Here is an 18600-nt window from a genome sequence, read left to right as displayed (position 1 = left end):
TATTTGTGCAACCCCTACGGCCTACACACACATTTGCCCGGAATGATTACGAGCAGCAATGATCGGTCTTAATTTCCGCCCTGCGCATCCTTCCCCCTCTCTCCCTTTCCTTCTCCCTCCGTTCTGCTGCTCGGGGTATGTGCGTCTGCCGTCTGCCGGAAATGAGCTGCCTCTCCACAAACACATCTGCTGGCTCTGGGCGACTGCCGTTAGTGCTACGAGACTGTCCGCCGGCGATCGAGACTGTACGGGCGCCGCCCCAGGCAGCCCTAGGGGTCACGTGGGTTCAGAGGTCACTGTCACTATGGGAGGGTGGTGAGCTGGTGATACGAGGCTCCCCTCCATCCCCCCCCCCCTTACACACACACACACACGAGAGCCAATCTCTGGGTCACGGTTGTCACTAGGCCGGAAGTTGTGTGCTGGTGTTACGAAACTGTTCAGTGTCCATCCCCCACAGTTCCCTCGCCTTAAAGCTGGGTTACGTGGGTAACTGGCGCTGGGGCCAGTGCTGCGTTGGTGATGGAGGTTTTGCGGGCGCCGCTAAGCAGTACCCAGGTCTTTCGGGTCGCAGTTGGTCGACGGATGCACATTGCACATAGGACAGAGTTGTGACACGCCTTACGCAGGTCAAGATTCCTTTACTGCGCAGGTTGGTTCACTAGAGAAATAAAGGCGCCGTGGTGACGTCATCAGAAGAAATCCTTCACGTTCAAATGAAGGGGTCATTTGAATTGCTGATTTTGGCTCGATATAGTCCTATTTTTTTAGTTTCAGTTCCATTTATCGCAATGAGGCGAACTCATTGTTACATTGGTACAACCTTTGATGACACATAATCCTTGTTTTTTTTTTCTCTCCAGGTCGCTCGAAAGATGATGAAATTTGCATGCATGCCTATGGGTGAAGGGAGATTCTACCGCCGTGGTGACGTCACGGTAAAGGGATTCTGGAGCTCGTGAACGGGGGCTGACGCAGGGATCTGTTTGCAGTTGCATACAGACGTTGAAGAAAAACTTCAGAAAACAGCAAAGCTATATAGTAAAAGTGCCAAGTTGTTTGTACCTACCGTTCTTGTTTCATTGACATTTTTTATGTGCTTCGCTGACCACACCATTACCCTTCTCGCTACCCCTAGAATATCAGTTCTTCTTCCTCATCATTTGGTCCGCCAGTTAACCAAATCACATGCCAAATCCAGTCATCACTTCTTGACCGACATTTAGTTGACCTTTGCATGCTCACATCCGTTTGTTGTCCTCCCATGCACCGTGTTGTGATGATGTTGATCGTGGCACGGATCATTTGTCGTTGCTGGATTGACGCCGGTTCATATCGCTCCACGGCTGGAGCGGCGTTTGATCTGGCAGCTCGGCCGTTTGATCTGGCAACTCTCGTTGTCTGACGTCACAAATGCTGGCTCGCCGCGGCCGAGCGGTTGTGTAGTTGTTTGTTGATCGATATGTCCCGTCGTTTATAATGTTTCGGCGCCATCAGACACGACTACCATCCTGTGTTGAAGTGTTGGAGTGGTGGCCATTGCGCATGCATCTGCACTTTGGAGATGGGCCTCTTGGCCCTCTTGTAAGAAGGTGCCGCTCACGCTAAGCGAAACGTTGCCAACACGTTGAGAGCAGACCATGATTAAGCTCGTTTATTTTCACTTTTGCCTTGGGATGCACTGCGCATTGCTTATGGCTCTACAAACGGATATTGCATTCATTTACCATTGGTAGCATGTCTGGTTCCCCATAATGTATCTGGCTAAATTTGATCTTTGTTCAGTGCATATGTTTTGCCAATGTTTTACGTTTCCTGCCCAATGTCAAACGATTCAATCGTCCTCTTCGTGTTCATTCAAGCTTCTTATTGCTCCCCACGTGTCTTACCGCCCCATCCCTCCCCCGCCCTCCCCGAGGGTCAGATATCTCAGAGGTCTAGGGGGTGGGGATTGACGACCTAACACTTTATGCGGGTCGATATCCTCATCTAAGAACATAGACACGGGCGGGTCTCTAGTACGGATTTATGGGACCGGAACTCTCTCTTCTGGGGATGATAGAACTGTCCTGGTCTGCAGTGGGCCAGAAGTCGCAATCTGTCGACAGATTCGGAGTGGATAAGTTTATCGACCCCTAGGTCACCGGTTGGAGAGGAGGAGGAGGGGGGGGGGCCTCAGGGGAAGTTAGCAGATTGTTGGTATTATGTGTATTGAAATGCAGGAATCGGTGTCATGACATGTCAAGAGGGCATGTATGTCAACGGTGTTAAAGTGCAATGACGTTTTAAGGTTACGACTTATTCAATGGAAGATGAGCGCTATTATTCTTCTATCCACTTCACTGGCCTCTATCATTCATAAAACGTCGTTTATATTTTTCGGATGGTTTCCGGTGACGGTGGTTGGCACTTGGCAGAAAATCTTTCCCACAGGCATCTTCATTTAATGTTCCTAAAGATTCAATTCAGATTGAAAACTGAGAACTGTTTCCTGAACCTAACAAGATAGGTAATGTTATACAAGTACTGGTTCAGCAGAGACAAGCCACATTTCAAATTGCATTATTGGAACGGAACTCTTGTATCCGGGAGGGGTCGACGTCTTTTATCTTCGTTACTCGCTCTAAGCCAATCAGTGTCACTGCGACTATCCAATTGCTTGCAATTACTCTGAATTATGTTTTCGCGATGACCTTAGTCATTTGCTTGGAACAGTCAGCGCCCATACAGCTGGGGCGGACATCACAAATGTCTTCTCGGTTCTCAACCAACAGTGTCATCACTCATCAGTCAGTATGGTCCGGCCCTGCAGAGTGGCTGGGATACTTTGGGATTTTTCACAGCGCGATTGTAAGTAAAGGTTAAACTAGGGGTTTGCTATTGCTTCGGCGCTGAGAGAAGTTTTATTTGGGCAAAATGATGGTATCGAAGTTATTTAGCGGACCGACACAAACCGAGACCTTTTCTAATTGCTCACCTCACTCCTCAGCCTTCCCACTGATAGTAAAATGTTGCACTGAATACTTCTTATCAGAGTGCGCTTTGTGAGCTGATAAAAAGTTATTTTTTCATTGTGTTTGATTTAGGTATGTACTTCCATCGACTTTGTCGAATGAGATCCCCATCAATAAAAATAGGTGTTTTTTTTTCTACAGAGCAATGCTTGTAGCGCGATACGAGAAACGTTTAATACTTATATTACCTACTTTATAAAATGTATGCATTTTTTGTAGGTGAAAGCATAGACACATTTTATATGGGATCTTTATAAAATACCTTTCGGTAAAAACTCCTCTCGGGAGCAATAATTTCACTGCGCAATTTTTCGCGCATTATCCCGGTTGTCCTCTCGCTCCCACGATGCCATCCTATAGTCCCACCAGTTGTGTTCGTTCTGCAGCTGCTAATGACCCAAATGTTACCGCCGCCATAATTGTGGTTATTGTTGGGGCAATCTGGGGGATTACGGTGTGCTATCAGGGTTGTTGTTGTTGTTGTAGTTCTCCCCGGGTCGGCTCACGGCCGACCGTAGCCCAACGGCTCTTGGTGACTGAGGTAGCCGCGGCTCAAGGCCGCCACGGCCCCGCCGTCTCGAAGCTGCGTAGGGTCCGGTCTGATATTGCCGAGTAGGCGGAGCCTCGCGCCAGCCAAACACGGGCACCTCAGCAGCACGTGCTCCGGCGTGTCCGGGCCCTCGCGACACACCAGGCAGCGCGCCGCCGGGCAGGCCAGATCACTGCACTGTGGGCAGTCGCGCTCGGGGCGGCGTCCAATTCTGTGAAGGTAGCTCTGCGAGCGGCTCCAGTGTCCCGCCCGCAGCTGGTGGACGTTGACCGCCTCGTCGCGAGACTCCAGGAGCACCGGCATCGGCATCCGGTCTCCCATGATGGTTTTGAAGAAGCTGTCTGGCCAGCTGCGACGCCATGCCTTGGTGGCGGAGCGGCCGACTGCCTTCACCATCGAGCGGACGTCCGTTGGGACGGCGTCTTGCGACAGGCTGGATGCCTCTTTAGCCAGCACGTCCGCTCTCTCGTTGCCGGGTATTCCGCAGTGCGCTGGGATCCACTGCATGAAGACTCGGCGTCCTCCGTCCGTGAGCGCCAGGAGCAGTCGCCATACGGCGGCGCCGAGTGCTGTCGCCTGGCTCCCAGCCCCACTCGCCAGTGTGGCGAGCGCCGCCTGCGAGTCGGCGCAGACGATGACCGGGCTCTCCGCCAGGCCGCCCTCCAGCTGCAGCAGCATCTCCAGTGCCCCGCGGATCGCCACCAGTTCGGCGCGGGTGCTGCTGCATATCTTGCCTGCAGGGGCTCGGAGCTCGTGTTCCTCGCCTGAGGGGAGGGTTATCAGCGCTCCACTCCCTCCGGCTGAGACACCTCCCTCCGCCGAGCCGTCGCTCCACACCCATACGGCGTCGTCTGGGAGGGTGGCCAGATGCTCCTCCGCTCTCTCCCGCCGGACGTCGGGTGGTGCTGTGCGGCTGATGTGGTTGCCGATGTCAAGTCTGAACTGGACCCTGGTGTCATCGATCCACGGCGGGATGGTGACGTGCAGGCGCTCCTCCACAAGTACATCTCGCACGCCCGCGCTCACCAGGGCGCGCGCCCCCGTGTCGCGCCAGCCGGTGGTGGTGCGGAGCCGCCGTGGGGCCGTTGCTTCGGCCACCGCGCGCAGTGGGTCGCCGCTTCTTTGTGAGGCTGCCAGACAGCTCAGTCTGGCAGCGAGCAGGTCCCGGCGTGCTCTCACGGGAACCAGACCGGCTTCCGCGAGGAGCGGATCCCTCGGCGTGCTCACGGGGCACCCGGTGATAACGCGGGCTGCCGCGCGCATCTCCATCTCCAGTAGCTCTACGTGGGACTCGGACGCTGCAGGGAGCCATGCAGCCGCCGCGTATTCCAGGGCGCCGCGGATGTAGCCGTTGGCTACTACTCGCAGCTGTGGCTCCCGCAGGCCCCAGGAACGCCCGGTCATCTTACGGAGCTGTGCGATCCTCGGCTTGGTCTTCTTCCGGACGCGCGCGCAGTGCTCGCCCATGTGAAGTTGCCGGTCCAGGGTTACGCCGAGAAGGTGAAGGTGTCTCCCAGCGTCCACTCGTGCCCCGTCTACGTGGATGTACAGGTCCCGGGCGTCGACGTAGTGCTGCGACAGGGCTAAAACTTGCGTTTTGCTTCCTGCCAGCCGCATCTTCCAGTCGCGGGCCCATTTCGCTATGTGCTATCAGGGTCGATCCCCCGGGCCTTCTGTGGCGTCCAGACTCGGGGCCTACTGCGTCAGAGGGCAGGCAGGCGGGCGACCAAACAGCTGGGCTGGGGGGGCTGAGGGGTAGGAGGGGGGGGGGGGGCTAGACAGAAGGCAGGGAGTTACCCGAGCCACCATTGGTTAAATTGTCTGCTCTAAATGTAACCTTTTTCAAATCGAAAATATCTTTAGATACCTGATCGAGCTTATTTCAATTAAAGGTTCTTTCAAGCTCAATTTGTTTATCTCCTAGAAACACTAGCCATTAAACATGATTCGTATCCTTCATTAGTTCTTGACTGAGCTTTCCTTTTCTGAGGATAACTCTTACATAGCTCCCCGTTCCTTGCATGTATTGAACCACAATCCCATGATCTCAGCTAATGGCTGACAGGCTGGCAGTGACGACCATTGCATGGACATTGGACAAGGTGTGACTAATTGGATAATTGGATAATAATTGGATAATTGGATAAGTTGTGACTCTAAATAAAGAAGGCCAGCCACTGTGGATGGTCCTCCAGCGTTAACCGCTTGTTGTTTCACATGACACACACCAGTATTACGCCAGTAGTCCTGTCCGTGGTCACGTGATCTGCCAACACTGGCAGCTAATTGCCATGTGACATACACCAGTGTAACATCGAGAGGCGTGTCTTGGGTCACGTGACTTGCGCCAGTGTTCGATGCTAACCAGATCTGCCATTGGCATCTCTGAGTGATCGCCCCCCCCCCCCACATCACTCAGGCGTCAGGCGTGACGATGGCAGGAGCGTTGGTGGGGGAGGGGGTGGGGAGGGGGCACTGGCGGGTCCCCCGTGGCGAATGCCCGTCCCCCCCCCCCGTGGCGCCCGAATTCGATGACAGTGTTTCCTTTTCTAGAATGAAAGACAAATGAACAACTTCTATGATTTTTTTTTGGGGGGGGGGGGGGGGTCTACCTCTCCCCGCAGCGTCCAAGACCGCCCTTCTGGATCCGCCTATGGGAGAAGAAGGGTGGCAGAGTCTGGAGGATACGTTTGGGTAGTGTCACACCAGTTAGTTTAGATAGGTGTGACGCCCATATGCTTCAATTGCCATAAGATTATTGTTATAACTGAGGTATGCAACGTCTAATGCTGATGGCTTTAGTGCCTGGCGTAACCGTTGGACTTCCATGATAAATTAGGAGCGAAGACTAAACCACGCATCTAAAGTGAAATAAGGCATTAGGAAGGCATACAAAGCGCAACTTTGGGAGGTTCATGCATAATTACCTTACAAAAACATGACAAATGCCTAAAGCATGTGAATGTGACTGCAAAGAGACCAACAGTCATTTCCGCAGCGACTGTTATCTATGTCTCAGATAGACAACAACAAAAAGCACCATGCTGCTGCCACAAAACACCGCGATATTGTGTTGTCCTGTCGACGCCGTTTGCGGTAACGCATCGCCGATTACATCTGTGGATCTATTGTGCCCCCCTTCCCCCGAATAAGGTTAAATGACGTAATCGGATCACGGGGTGACGTCATCTGATCGAAGTGTGACGTCATCCCACTATCCGGTTGTTTCGTCATATGACCGGACAGTGACGTCGTCATTACATGCCGAATGAACGTCGAATGAACTGACCTCACCCAAGGTGGTTGTGACTTCATCACACGGGGTATGCTGTTAGGAGGCTCTTTTCCCCGTTCTTCCAATGCCGTGTGTTAGCGAGCAAATACGTTTCTGTAGATATCTGTGTAGGAAGACGGCCGGTGCGCGGAGCGCGGCGGTCGGCCCGCCGTGCCGCGCCGCGCGCACATGTGTAAATCGTGTCATCTGGCCCCTGTCCTGGTTCTCATGCCCACGTGTTGTGCTACCACGAGGGCTGAGACGGGACGGGGGCCCGACAGTCTTCAACGGGACTCCGCCGGCGCGACACGGCCCGGTGTTACGACGTGGCCGACGCGGCCTTACGTGAACGCCGAATTGCGCTGCACCTGTGACCGCCGTATTTCACCCTTTTTTAACCGCTTGCTAAGTAATCGAGAATAGACTTTTTCATATATGAACAATAACTTTATGGTCCTCCGGGTGACGAAAGAGAACGAGTACTCGAACGGGTGAACTGAACGACTCTCACGAACATTCTGGTCCTCCGGGCCGGATATCAGTGAACTAGTGTGCGAATGGATTTACAGTGACGACGCGGTGTTGTGAACTGTGAGTGCAATGTCTGACAAACGGTCACGACACGACAGTGATGCAAAGTCGCATCAAGGTCGCCGGAGCTCATATCACACGAGGAGTGAGGCGAGCTTCAGTACGGCGTCCTCCGGCCTCAGTGAAGCCCGCCGCCGAGCTGCGCTAAGCAAGCTCCAGGCGGAACAGGCCCAGCGCGCCGCCGCCGCCAAGGCTGAGCTGGCCCGGCGTCAGGCGGAGGCGCAGGCAGAGCAGTCCCGGCAGCAGGCGGAGCAGGCGGAGGCGCAGGCAGCACTGGAAGCCCAGGCGGCGAAGGATGAAGCAGAATGCCGCCAGCTGGAGTTGGAGCTGCTGGAGCAGGAGGAGCGGGGTTCGCAGCTCGCTCGTTCTTACGCTGCACCATCCGTCGCCGGCCTCCCGGTGGTTGCAACAGAGCCACCGGCGCAGGTATGCGTGTCTCGACAGACGGACGAGTCGGTCGCGCGCACCCGACAGTGGCTGACTCAGTCTCAGCTACACGTGCCACCAGTGGATACGGCTCCCGCCAGCGCTGTGCCTCCACCTGCAATGCGTCTGCAGCGCCCGTCCAGTGACGACACGCGAGCGGTCCCGCATCTGCCGCGCATCACACTGGAGAAGTTCGGAGGCTCTGCCATCGAGTGGCCGCGGTGGATAGCCCTCTTCAAAGCGCTGGTGCACGACCGCGCCGACCTCACCGACGTAGAACGGCTGACCTATCTGCAGACTCACCTGACGGGGCCGGCGAGAGAGTCTGTGCGGGGCATGCTCTGCGACGCCAGTCTATACAGCACCGCCCTGTGTGAGCTGGAGCGAGAGTTTGGTGACCCGTCCCGTGTGATACACGCCACGATGAAAAGACTGCTCACAGCGCGGCCGGTGAAAGATGGCGACCTGTCAGCGCTAACAGAGCTGTCTCGTGAGCTCCACACCGCGGTGAGCGTCCTACAGTGTCTGCACTACGAGCACGACCTCGCTGCCGCCACGAACGTCACCACTGTGACTGGGAAGCTACCAGCCTCCCTCGCCTGGAGGTGGGGTGAGCACATGGTTGAGAACGGCATCACTCGTCCGACGCTCGCCGATCTCGACGAATGGCTTCGCCGTCATGTGTCAGCTGGTCGGTTGGCCTTGAACGTGACCACCAAGCAGCTGCCGAAGGTCGAGGCTAATGACGCTGAGTGCCGTCCGAGACGCGTGTTTACCACCGCGTCGGCGCGGCCCACGCCGGCGGCTGTAAGGCGGGAGAGGACAGCTGCCATAAAGTCATCAGCGGACGGACGCAGTGACTGGTGTACCATGTGTCAGCAAACACACGAGCTCCAGCACTGTGACGAATTTCTCGCGCTGACTGTGAGTGAGAAGGCAGAGTTCGTCGGCAGAAACGGACTGTGCTTTAACTGCCTGGGTCGCGATCACATCAGCGCCACGTGTCCCAGTGATGCACGATGTGACGCGGAGCACTGCGGCAGGCGTCATCACACGCTGTTACACAATGGAGGACGAGTGTTTCCGCTGCGCGGTTCCGATGATGGTACGCCGTCATCTGCCAAACATGTCGGCACCGCATCGGCCGAGCCTCGCAGTGATATTCTCCTGCAGGTGGTGCCCATCACCGTAAATGGGCCGGCAGGTAGCCGCACCACGAACGCGCTCCTGGATCTCGGGAGTCAGATCACACTGATCACCGACGACCTGTGTGACCGACTCGGCATCTCGGGGCCCACCGACAAATTGGTGCTGAGTACGCTGAGTGGGACCCAAATGACGACGTCACGACGCGTATCCTTCGCCGTTGAGGCTGCGGGCGGTGACGGCAGGGCACACCGTATACGAAACGCCCAAACGACGCCGACGTTAAACGTGTCAGCGAAGGCCATGGACTGCACAGTGGCAAAGGAGAAATGGCCGCACCTGGCCGACCTGGATCTCCCCAGCGCCACCCACGGCCCAGTGGAGGTGCTCCTGGGAACCGACGTCATCGAACTTATTGTGCCGCGGGAAGCGATCGAGGGACCGACGGGAACGCCGTGCGCCGTAAGGACGCTGTTGGGATGGACGGTGACCGGGCGGGCGTCGGAACGCTCGGTGCTCGATGGTGAACACGTTGTCAATCACGTTCGTGTCAGTGATAAAACGAGTGCAGTCGCTGACCTTCACACCCAGGAATCATCAGAGACGACCCAGTGGTGTCACGCAGCCGAGCCGCCGGGCCCGGCCGACATCTTCAGCAGAGGCGGCCCGGGGACGGACCTCGCCCCCGGCGGACCGTGGATACGAGGTCCAGCTGCGCGGTCCGGCCCGGCCGCCCCCTCCGGCGACGAGACGAGGGTGACGGCGTGCGTCACGGAGCGAGCGGAGCCGGTCGTAAACGGCAGTGACTTCTCGTCCTGCCTCATGAACTCCGGCGGCCTGCTCAGAGTCGGTGGCCGTCGCTGGAAGCGGAAGAACACGCAGCCGCAGGATCACTCCTGGCGACGCCGGCGGCGAGAGTGTCTCCCCGCACACGCCGACCGCACACTGCATGTCGATCATGGACACGACCGAGGTCAGGGTTGGCGAACTAGTGCGACTGACCGACGTAAACGTACCACGTGGACATTGGTCGGTGAGATGAGCGGAGTGTGTGACCCTGGTGTGGGCGGTCTTATTCCCGCCGTTGACGTGACGACTGATACCGGCCAATACAGGCTGCCTGTCTCTCGTCTCTGACAGTAAATGGACTCGGAGAGATAATGTGCGCGCACGTGGGACGGCTAAAGTGAGTCGTCTACGACCGCACTGTGCCGCCGGCGAGCAGTGCGGAGATCGGAGCGTTTATTAGTGTTTCCAGCGCCCACCATTCGCGGTGCTAACGTGTGTGTGTGTGCGTGAGAGAGTGAGCCGCTCATTCTGTCCGCTGCGAATGGTCATTTGTGTTTAGTGTTCAGTCATTAGCTATCAACTGTGAGCCGTGGGGCGGTGCTACGCGTTCACACTGTGACAGTGTCCCTCCCGGCCCATTTGGCCGGTCGGGCTTTGGATGAGCTAGTAGTTTACGACCTTAGAGTGTAACATAGCAGTGTTAGATTAGTTTATGATACGTACCGTGTTAGCGCTATTGTACGTCCGCGTTTGTTCGCTTCGCCGCTTCGGTAACGTAATGTGTGTCGAGTGTACGTTGTGCGATGGGCGTTAGTGTGTCGACAATGTGACGGCACTGTCACTGCCGTCAGTGCCTCTCGAGCGAGCGTTCGTAGTTAACGACATGCGTCAGTGCGTGACAGTGACCGGCGGCCGGGACCGCGCCGGTCGTATAGTTTTACGACTGGGCGCGTGATTGTTGTCAGGAATGACCTCCGCCCCGGCCAGACTCTGTGTAGTGCGTAATGCGTATTGTATGTGAGTGTATGCATATTGCGCACGGTGTACGGATCGTTGCGAGTGTGTGCGTGCGTACGAGACGCTTGAACGATTGCTCGCTAGTGGTTGGATTTTCCGCGGATGATCGCGAAAAACCGGGCCGGCTATGTTAGCGAGCAAATACGTTTCTGTAGATATCTGTGTAGGAAGACGGCCGGTGCGCGGAGCGCGGCGGTCGGCCCGCCGTGCCGCGCCGCGCGCACATGTGTAAATCGTGTCATCTGGCCCCTGTCCTGGTTCTCATGCCCACGTGTTGTGCTACCACGAGGGCTGAGACGGGACGGGGGCCCGACAGTCTTCAACGGGACTCCGCCGGCGCGACACGGCCCGGTGTTACGACGTGGCCGACGCGGCCTTACGTGAACGCCGAATTGCGCTGCACCTGTGACCGCCGTATTTCACCCTTTTTTAACCGCTTGCTAAGTAATCGAGAATAGACTTTTTCATATATGAACAATAACTTTATGGTCCTCCGGGTGACGAAAGAGAACGAGTACTCGAACGGGTGAACTGAACGACTCTCACGAACACCGTGCATTACGGTTTGCGTTTTGATTGTAGTGCCACCATACTTCATCCCTTTGGCTCAGGCTGTCTCGATACGTTGCGTGAAGATGTCTCGAAACATTTTCTGGATATTTTTTGTTTGTTTATTTTTTCCTGCAAGCAGTCTGGAGATATTGACTGACTAATGGATATGTTGTGTTGAGAATGAGATGCTGTCTGAAGACATACTCTGCCGTTTCTACTGGCAGTCTAGAGATGTCTGGATACATATTCTGGAGATGTGTCTCCGTTTTGTCCCGCAGGCAGTCGTGAGATGTTGATCTATTTCCACTGGCCGATCCTGGCGCTGATGACTGCCAACCTGTTCTTCTTCCTGGTGACGGCCTGTAACCTGCGCCGGGGGGAGAAGAACGCGGAGAGAGTGCGGAGCAGGAAGAGAGGCGTCGAGAGGTGGGTGAGGTATGGAGGGGGATAATGGGGGATGGAGGGTGGGGATGGGGAGGTGGGGTAGGAGACCTGACGTATGGGGAGGCCTGGTGGGGAGGCAAGTATGGGGATACCGGTAAATGTATGAAAGAAATGCCCACCTCCACGTATGGAAATATATGTGGAGGTGTGTTGTGGATGGTGCAGGGGGCGTCAGGGCTGGTCAGACACATAGGCTCAGAAAATAGATACAGCTGTTGTGAAAAAGGACGATGTTGGCCTCTCAAGAAGTATTAAGGTCAGATAGAGAAATTTAGTTTTGAAAGAAGCAAGAACAAAAGCATAGGTCGCCGATTTCAACCAACCTCTTACTTAGTTTACATCACTACGTGAATCTGATATCATACTGCAAAACATTATATCGGTGCGTTTTCACAATAGCATTTGCTTGCATCGCTGCAGGTACCCCTCCAGCCCCTTCGTATCCTATTCCTCCTCTTTTCTTCGCGTATCAATTCCACGCCAGTTACATACAGATCCACCTGTGTTGTCATCGTGTCTCTGCCTTACAAACCCAGTTGTTTAATAGCTATCGAACGGAGTTTCCCTGCCTTTGGAACCTCTGAAGCAGGCTAGACGTCGTCTAGCCTAGGCAACTCTTGGTTTCAAGCTATCCGCTATCGAGAATCGCATCCGCTGTCCAGACACCCACTGAACGCTTCTGGCAGTACATCTTGCCGCAGATTATCCTGAGTTATGCCGGTCGATAACGCCTCACCATGAGTGACGGTATCACTCGCCCTGATTCATGTCTGAAATGACGTCTGACGCCAGATTGGTAGCCTTTTCAGAGGGAAATCAGTGGTGAATGATACGATATTTACATAATCATGGGTTTTCGGCAGCGCCGCAAAGTGGGCTTCTGGTGAAAGTGTTGCCTCATGTTATGAGATGCAATGAGATCGCAATGGTGTTAAAATGTAAAGGATTTTTTTAGAATCAATGGACATATTCATTTATTCCAACTACAATCAGAATCGTTGAACTTCGGGGGCTGCTTTGTTCTGTAAGGCCTGAATCACTGGCAAGTATGCCGCTTAAATGTCAATGTTTCAATCAAACAGGCTCCTGCATTGTTCATTGGAAACTTGGAGATTCAAAGATTATTTTACTCCAAAAACCTGTCCAGTTGATGATCAATCAATCAAGCGCAATTACGTAACCCATGCATTCATGAAGTTGTGACGCACAAAGCACATAAACATAATCCCTTTACATAGTACATGCAGGAAATTAGGATGAGGCGTGTGCCCAAAAAGGTTTTTAAAGTCAGCAATGTCAGCATTATATATCAGACATTTTCCCATATGATGTTCTTTTGAAGCAATTAACGAAAAGTTGTGCCTGATTGGCTAGCTATGATTTGGAATGCCGATTTAAGTCAATCATGTGCTTATAGTTCGATTCGGAGTCTTTCGGATGAGTCAAACGCATCACATTTTCAATTTTTGCCTTCAATGTTTTCAATATGAATGTGAATGTCTGAATTGGGATGTGAGCAATGAAGATTCTAAGCATTACCGCCTAAAGGCATTTAAATGTTTATGATCAATGATAGAGATATCAATCGGCCATACTAACTTTTGGTTACCGAGCAGATATCACCTTGGTTTCGGTAATGTTGCATTATGAAACCTCATTTATGTAGATGCGCTGAATTTTGTTAAAAGTTGATATAGTTCTCTCAATTAGGTACCTGATTTGGTTAGTTTATTTTTTGTTTGCTTGCTGTGTTTCTACTGCGTAGAGGTCATTGCAGAACCGTGGAATGATACAATAAGGCGGAAGGAGACACTGGACTGTGCGGACCACCCACGGGTGCGCTGCAGCGGCAGAGACCGTCCCGGTGGGACGGGACGGTGATGTCCCGATGGTGCAGTCCGCCCTGCCGCTCACACGGTCACCCCGGAGAGGGTCTAGTCCAATGGTGCCCTGTCCTCACCACCGGTCGTCAGGTGGAGGTGGCCATCGGACTGAAAAGGGAAGCGTGAAGGATGATGCGGATGGGCGATGGCCATCCGCGGCGGTTTGATATTTTTCCATGATCTTTGTTGGTATTTGCTTGATATCGGCTTCCCAATTGCATTTCATTGATATTGTCACCAGGGCTGCGGAGTCGGAGTCGGAGTCGGAGTCGGTCAGAGTCGACAGTTGTGACCGGAGTCGAAGTCGGAGTCGGAGTCTATTTTAGAAACCCGAGCCGGAGTCGGAGTCGGGGTCACCGAAAATCTGTCGACTCCGCAGCCCTGCTAGGTCTGCGGAGTCGGAGTCGGGAGTTGGAGTCGGTCGGAGTCGACAATTCTGCCCGGAGTCGGAGTCGGAGTCGGAGCTGGTTTTTTAAAGCCGGAGTCGGAGTTGGAGTCGGAGTCGCCGAAAATCCATCGACTCTGCAGCCCTGATTGTCACACCACTTATCAGTGGCATACCTCCCGCAGCATGGTTGGCCCGATCAGGCCGCACAGCGAGGCTTGGGCTTAGAGTGCCACCTAGCGGCGAAACAGCAAGCTTAGCTTACCGCACGTTCAACAGGTGGCAGCAGTAGTAAACGCCTGCGGTGTATGCTGTACCGCAATACAAACTACTTGGCAGCGCCGCTATACGCTCCGTCCCAGCGAGAGTTTGAGATCAGAGATGTCACATGATGTGTAATGTATACAAAATATAATGTTTTGAGCGCTGCATAGGTGTTTTAATTAATGTAACTCATGTACTGTCTTTGTTCCAGGTTCAAGATCTACGTGCACCTGTTCGTTGTAATGGGCGTATCATGGATCGCCGAGGGTCTCTCCAAACATTTCGGACCAAGCGACCTATGGTGAGAGACTGGGATTCACGGAGGAGCATATCGGCTTGTCATCAATTTCTGGGCCGATCCAGAGACATAAGTGCTGGCTTGGCTAAGTCAGAAATCGCATTTTCGTGCGCGTTGTTTATACATAGGTGTTTTGCGACAACGGGTTGAGGTCAGTTAATGTTGTTAATCTTTTCAAAGGAAAGATAGTTTTGCAATATCTCATTCATGAACAAAAACGCTTCTTTTATAATTAAGTGAAATGCTTCGGAATACGTTTAGTTCCTTCCAATAACGGCCAAAACGTTATGAACCGTCAGTCACCTCGCACAAGTCTGACCCCTCCCTTCCCATCCCTCCCCACAGGCTGGTGGCAGACTTGTTCAACAGTCTCCAGGGCGTGCTCATCTTCCTCCTGCTGGTCCTCCGCGGTGGGACGCGCCGCGCGCTGCGTCGACAGGTGGCGCTCTGGTGGCGTCAGGCGGCGCGGCGCACTCTGAGCTCCTCCTCCGGCCGGCGCAGCCGCTCCACGTCCGCCTCCTCACGTCAGACAGTCCCCACCACGGCGTCAGCACGTCAGTCAACCCACACGTCAGCACGTCAGTCGGGTCACGCGTCAGCGGCAGTGCGGCTATCAGTTCCAATGCCAGTGTCGGCACGAAGGTCGCTGTCGCCGCCGCGGCGGACTCCAGAGATGTCCATTAGGTGGCGCTCTAAGTCAGTCGGGTCGAGACAGGTGGCGCTGGTGTCGAGGACAGAAGCACAGAGAGGAGGGGACGAGGAAGAGGGACAGAGAGGACGGAGAGGGAGAGTGGAGGACGAGAAAGAGACACGGAAAAGTCATGTGGAGGTGAAAGTATCTCAGGCTAACACGAGAGCAGGTCTTCTGAATGGTAAGCTTCGCATCAACTTTGGGTCTAGAGATCGTGATAGCAGTTCGAGAGATTCAATCAATGTGTCTGGTAGCAGGAATCCCACCGAATCCGATTCATCCTGCAGTATAGTTGTAAGTTCAAATGGAGGGTCTGCTGTGTACAAAAATTCTACGGTAAAATGTGGTGAACGGGCTGGAGCAGGCAACCATGTCCCTGTTGAATCAAACAGATCGGGGAGCTTGTCTAGTGAGCCATATAAAATCAGCATCATAGCTAGTCAGTCTGATAAGATTTGCAAGGCATCAAGTGAGTCTGATGAGCTCGAGAGAATGAAGACCGGATATGATAAATCTGAGGGGACACCCAGCAGCCATGCTAAATCTAACGGCATACTTCCCGGATCAGACAAAAGCCCACAGAAACCAGCTGATCATTCTGATAGACATAGGAAGACACGTGATTTAGTTCAAACAATTTCTGTACGAATCGAGAGAGCGTCTTTCGATTCTGACTGTGACATTCACCAACAACACCCAGGAAGTGCTGAGCCTGACTCTGGACATGCCAAGCCTGACTCGGGAAGTGTTGAATCTGACAGTGACAGCGCTATCACAGACTCTGCTGACTCGGAGTCATATGAAGGAGTCGGACTCAGTCTGAACAGACTCTTTAGTGACCCTCCAGGTACGGAGTCCTCACTTTGTGTGGCCACTCGGTCTGATTCAGTGGTGTGTCAGCTTTCTAATGGAACAGGCACGCAGTGTAAGCTAGCGGAGTCAGCGGCGAGGCGGCAGCGAGCTGGGACTGCTGTATGAGTGAGCAGGATTGGCGAGTGAGGGTACAATCACTGCTGTTTGTGTAGTCGCTGATGTGTTAGCGCAGTGACTTATGTGTCTGTGCAACTACGGTGTATTGCTATGTAAGCGCATTCTTTACTGTGAGCGCAGCCATTGCTCTGTAAGTGCAGGCTCTGCCTTCTCATCACAGTCAATGTCATGCCAGCAAAGCCATTACTGTGTGCCACTTCATTCAGTGTTATGTGGATGAAGCACTTTGTGCAGTTCAAAAGCCATCATTCGCGCCCGCTGCTCCTAGCGGCCATTCAACCAATCAAAAGCTAGCTCATAGTTACCACATTGCTAGCACAGAACATGACTTGTTGAGCGGATGGTTGATACATCTCTATTTTTGTTTATAATGGGGAAATCCTGGCAATGTTGGCTTCCGAATGTTAGTCTATGATGTTTATGTCACACTTGTGACTGGGAGAAACAAATGTTTAAACCGTTGATGTTCAATGTTAACATAAGCTCATGAGGCTCGCAAAACAATCATGTTAAACCTCGATACCGTTCAATGTGTCATTTGTAATTAGTTGTTACTGCCCGACGCCCGTGAGATAGCCCTATGCTCCGATATTATTTGCCGTAATTATTGTTACCTTTCTTTTCAGCAGCCAGAAATCGTTACTTAACCCGCGCCCTGCTGGGGGGGTGGTGTTTGAACACCCCCCCTTGTGGTTTTTCGCGAATATCTCAAAAACGGCGGCGCGGAGCGCCGCCGTTTTTGGTACACCTTATCATACATCAATTCTACACATGTTGTGAAAATTTCAGACCAAGGTCATTCAAGGTCAGGTCACCAGGTCACTTGAAGTGACCTCACCTCATAAAAAGTTTCAATGTCTGTCATAGCTACACCGAGTGACCGATCGCTTTGAAACTTTCAGCGATTGCTAAGAGCAACAGAATGTACAAAATGTTCATCTCAGAATTTTGATATCGATGACCTAAGGTCAGGTCAATTTTGCGACCTCCCCATTAGGTATAAGTCAATGGGAGAAAATTGAAATGCGCCTCTTTTGGATGAAAGACATTATAAACACTCCCAAACACCGAATTACAAGTATATTAGACACACTGAACATGAAAATGGTGTCCGTGACCTTTGTTTATGCCCTGAGGTCATCTTAGGTCACGAATGGTAACTAACAGTTTTTCGCAAATAACTTTTGATAGAGGCATGCTAGAGCGATGAAAACGCCTTAGATGTGTTCAGCTCGACGATACGGATCGACTGATATGCAACATGACCCTTTACGGTCAGGTCATGACCTTGACCTGAGGCCAAATTTTCAAGTTGACATTTCAAGGTCAAGTTATAGTTCATTCGATGCGTCTTGATGAGAGGAACACGATGCCGGTAAAAGTAAGCTCGTAAAAGGCTTGGGTCAAAAGTTATTGCCGAAAAACTGTTTCCGAAAAAATCGGCTATTTTTGCAGTTTTTGCACCCTGCAGGCAAAACCGTTGACGTTAGGTCAAATCTGAGAGAATTATTCAGAAAGGGCGTTAATAGGGCTATGGAATGTGCTTTTCCGTGGCGCTGTAGCTCTATTGGTTCCCGAGTTATGCATTGGCTTCTTGGAAATTTTTGATATTCGACCTGGAAATCGGCGAAATTTGGCCGTCAATGACCTCTGGTGACCTGACCTTTGACCTGACCAAAAAATTGACCGAAGTGATTTCGGCATTATTTTTGACGCTCTTTCGAACGCCGCCTTCCGCGTATCGCTACGTGGCCCAGGAGCCGAGGGGCGTGGAAATCCAGGACCCCCAGCCGGGCGCGGGTTAATTGTAGGAACGATTGACGTTATCTGCCTACGATCGGTATTGTGTGCGATATTGTCTTCGCCAGGTGTGCTCATATGTTATCAGTTTTTTCACGCGTGCATAAAACAAGCTCGGCCTGCTGATTGCTGATTCTGCGTACGTTTCTCCATACATAATATACGTGTATATTTGTGTGCGTGAGTTTAAGTTGTGGGAAAACAGTAGCAACTAGCAAGTAGCTTCCAAGAACTCGTGTGTGTTGTTAGTAAACAATCACTTCCGATCAATGGCACTATACGAGTATACGCAGCATGACAGCCTATCGTATTCGAAGAATGGTTGTAGTTGCATATATGTCGACGACATTTACGACAGTAGAATAATGATTATCGATGGCAAATAAGGGTCTAATTAGCTATTTCACTGGGGTGCTGTTGCTGTTCATGCATGCTCACAGCAGAAGACGACCGAATCAACGCAAATGTATTATGTCTTGTTTTTGA

General features: G+C 52.8%; 1 protein-coding gene across 2 annotated transcripts in view; it reads left to right on the top strand.

Annotated features, from left to right (window-relative positions):
* The window catches only part of LOC122393106, a 35656-nt gene extending 17368 nt beyond the window's left edge, over positions 1-18288 (top strand). Inside the window, exons 4-6 of one of the 2 annotated variants that reach the window (XM_043388746.1) lie at positions 11638-11785; positions 14547-14636; positions 14979-18288. In XM_043388746.1, coding sequence (XP_043244681.1) covers positions 11638-11785; positions 14547-14636; positions 14979-16302 — 1562 coding nt within the window. In that variant the 3' untranslated portion in view covers positions 16303-18288. Of the gene's footprint in view, positions 1-11637; positions 11795-14546; positions 14637-14978 lie in introns of both variants that reach the window. The other variant, XM_043388747.1, reaches the window with a different exon arrangement.
* The last annotated feature ends 312 nt before the right edge of the window (positions 18289-18600 follow it).

The sequence above is a fragment of the Amphibalanus amphitrite genome, unplaced genomic scaffold (genome assembly GCF_019059575.1).
Source record: "Amphibalanus amphitrite isolate SeventyFive unplaced genomic scaffold, NRLGWU_Aamphi_draft 000515F_arrow, whole genome shotgun sequence".
NCBI lineage: Eukaryota > Metazoa > Arthropoda > Thecostraca > Balanomorpha > Balanidae > Amphibalanus > Amphibalanus amphitrite.
The sequence above is the reverse complement of the archived record's forward strand: the minus strand, read 5'-3'. Positions and strand labels throughout refer to the sequence as shown.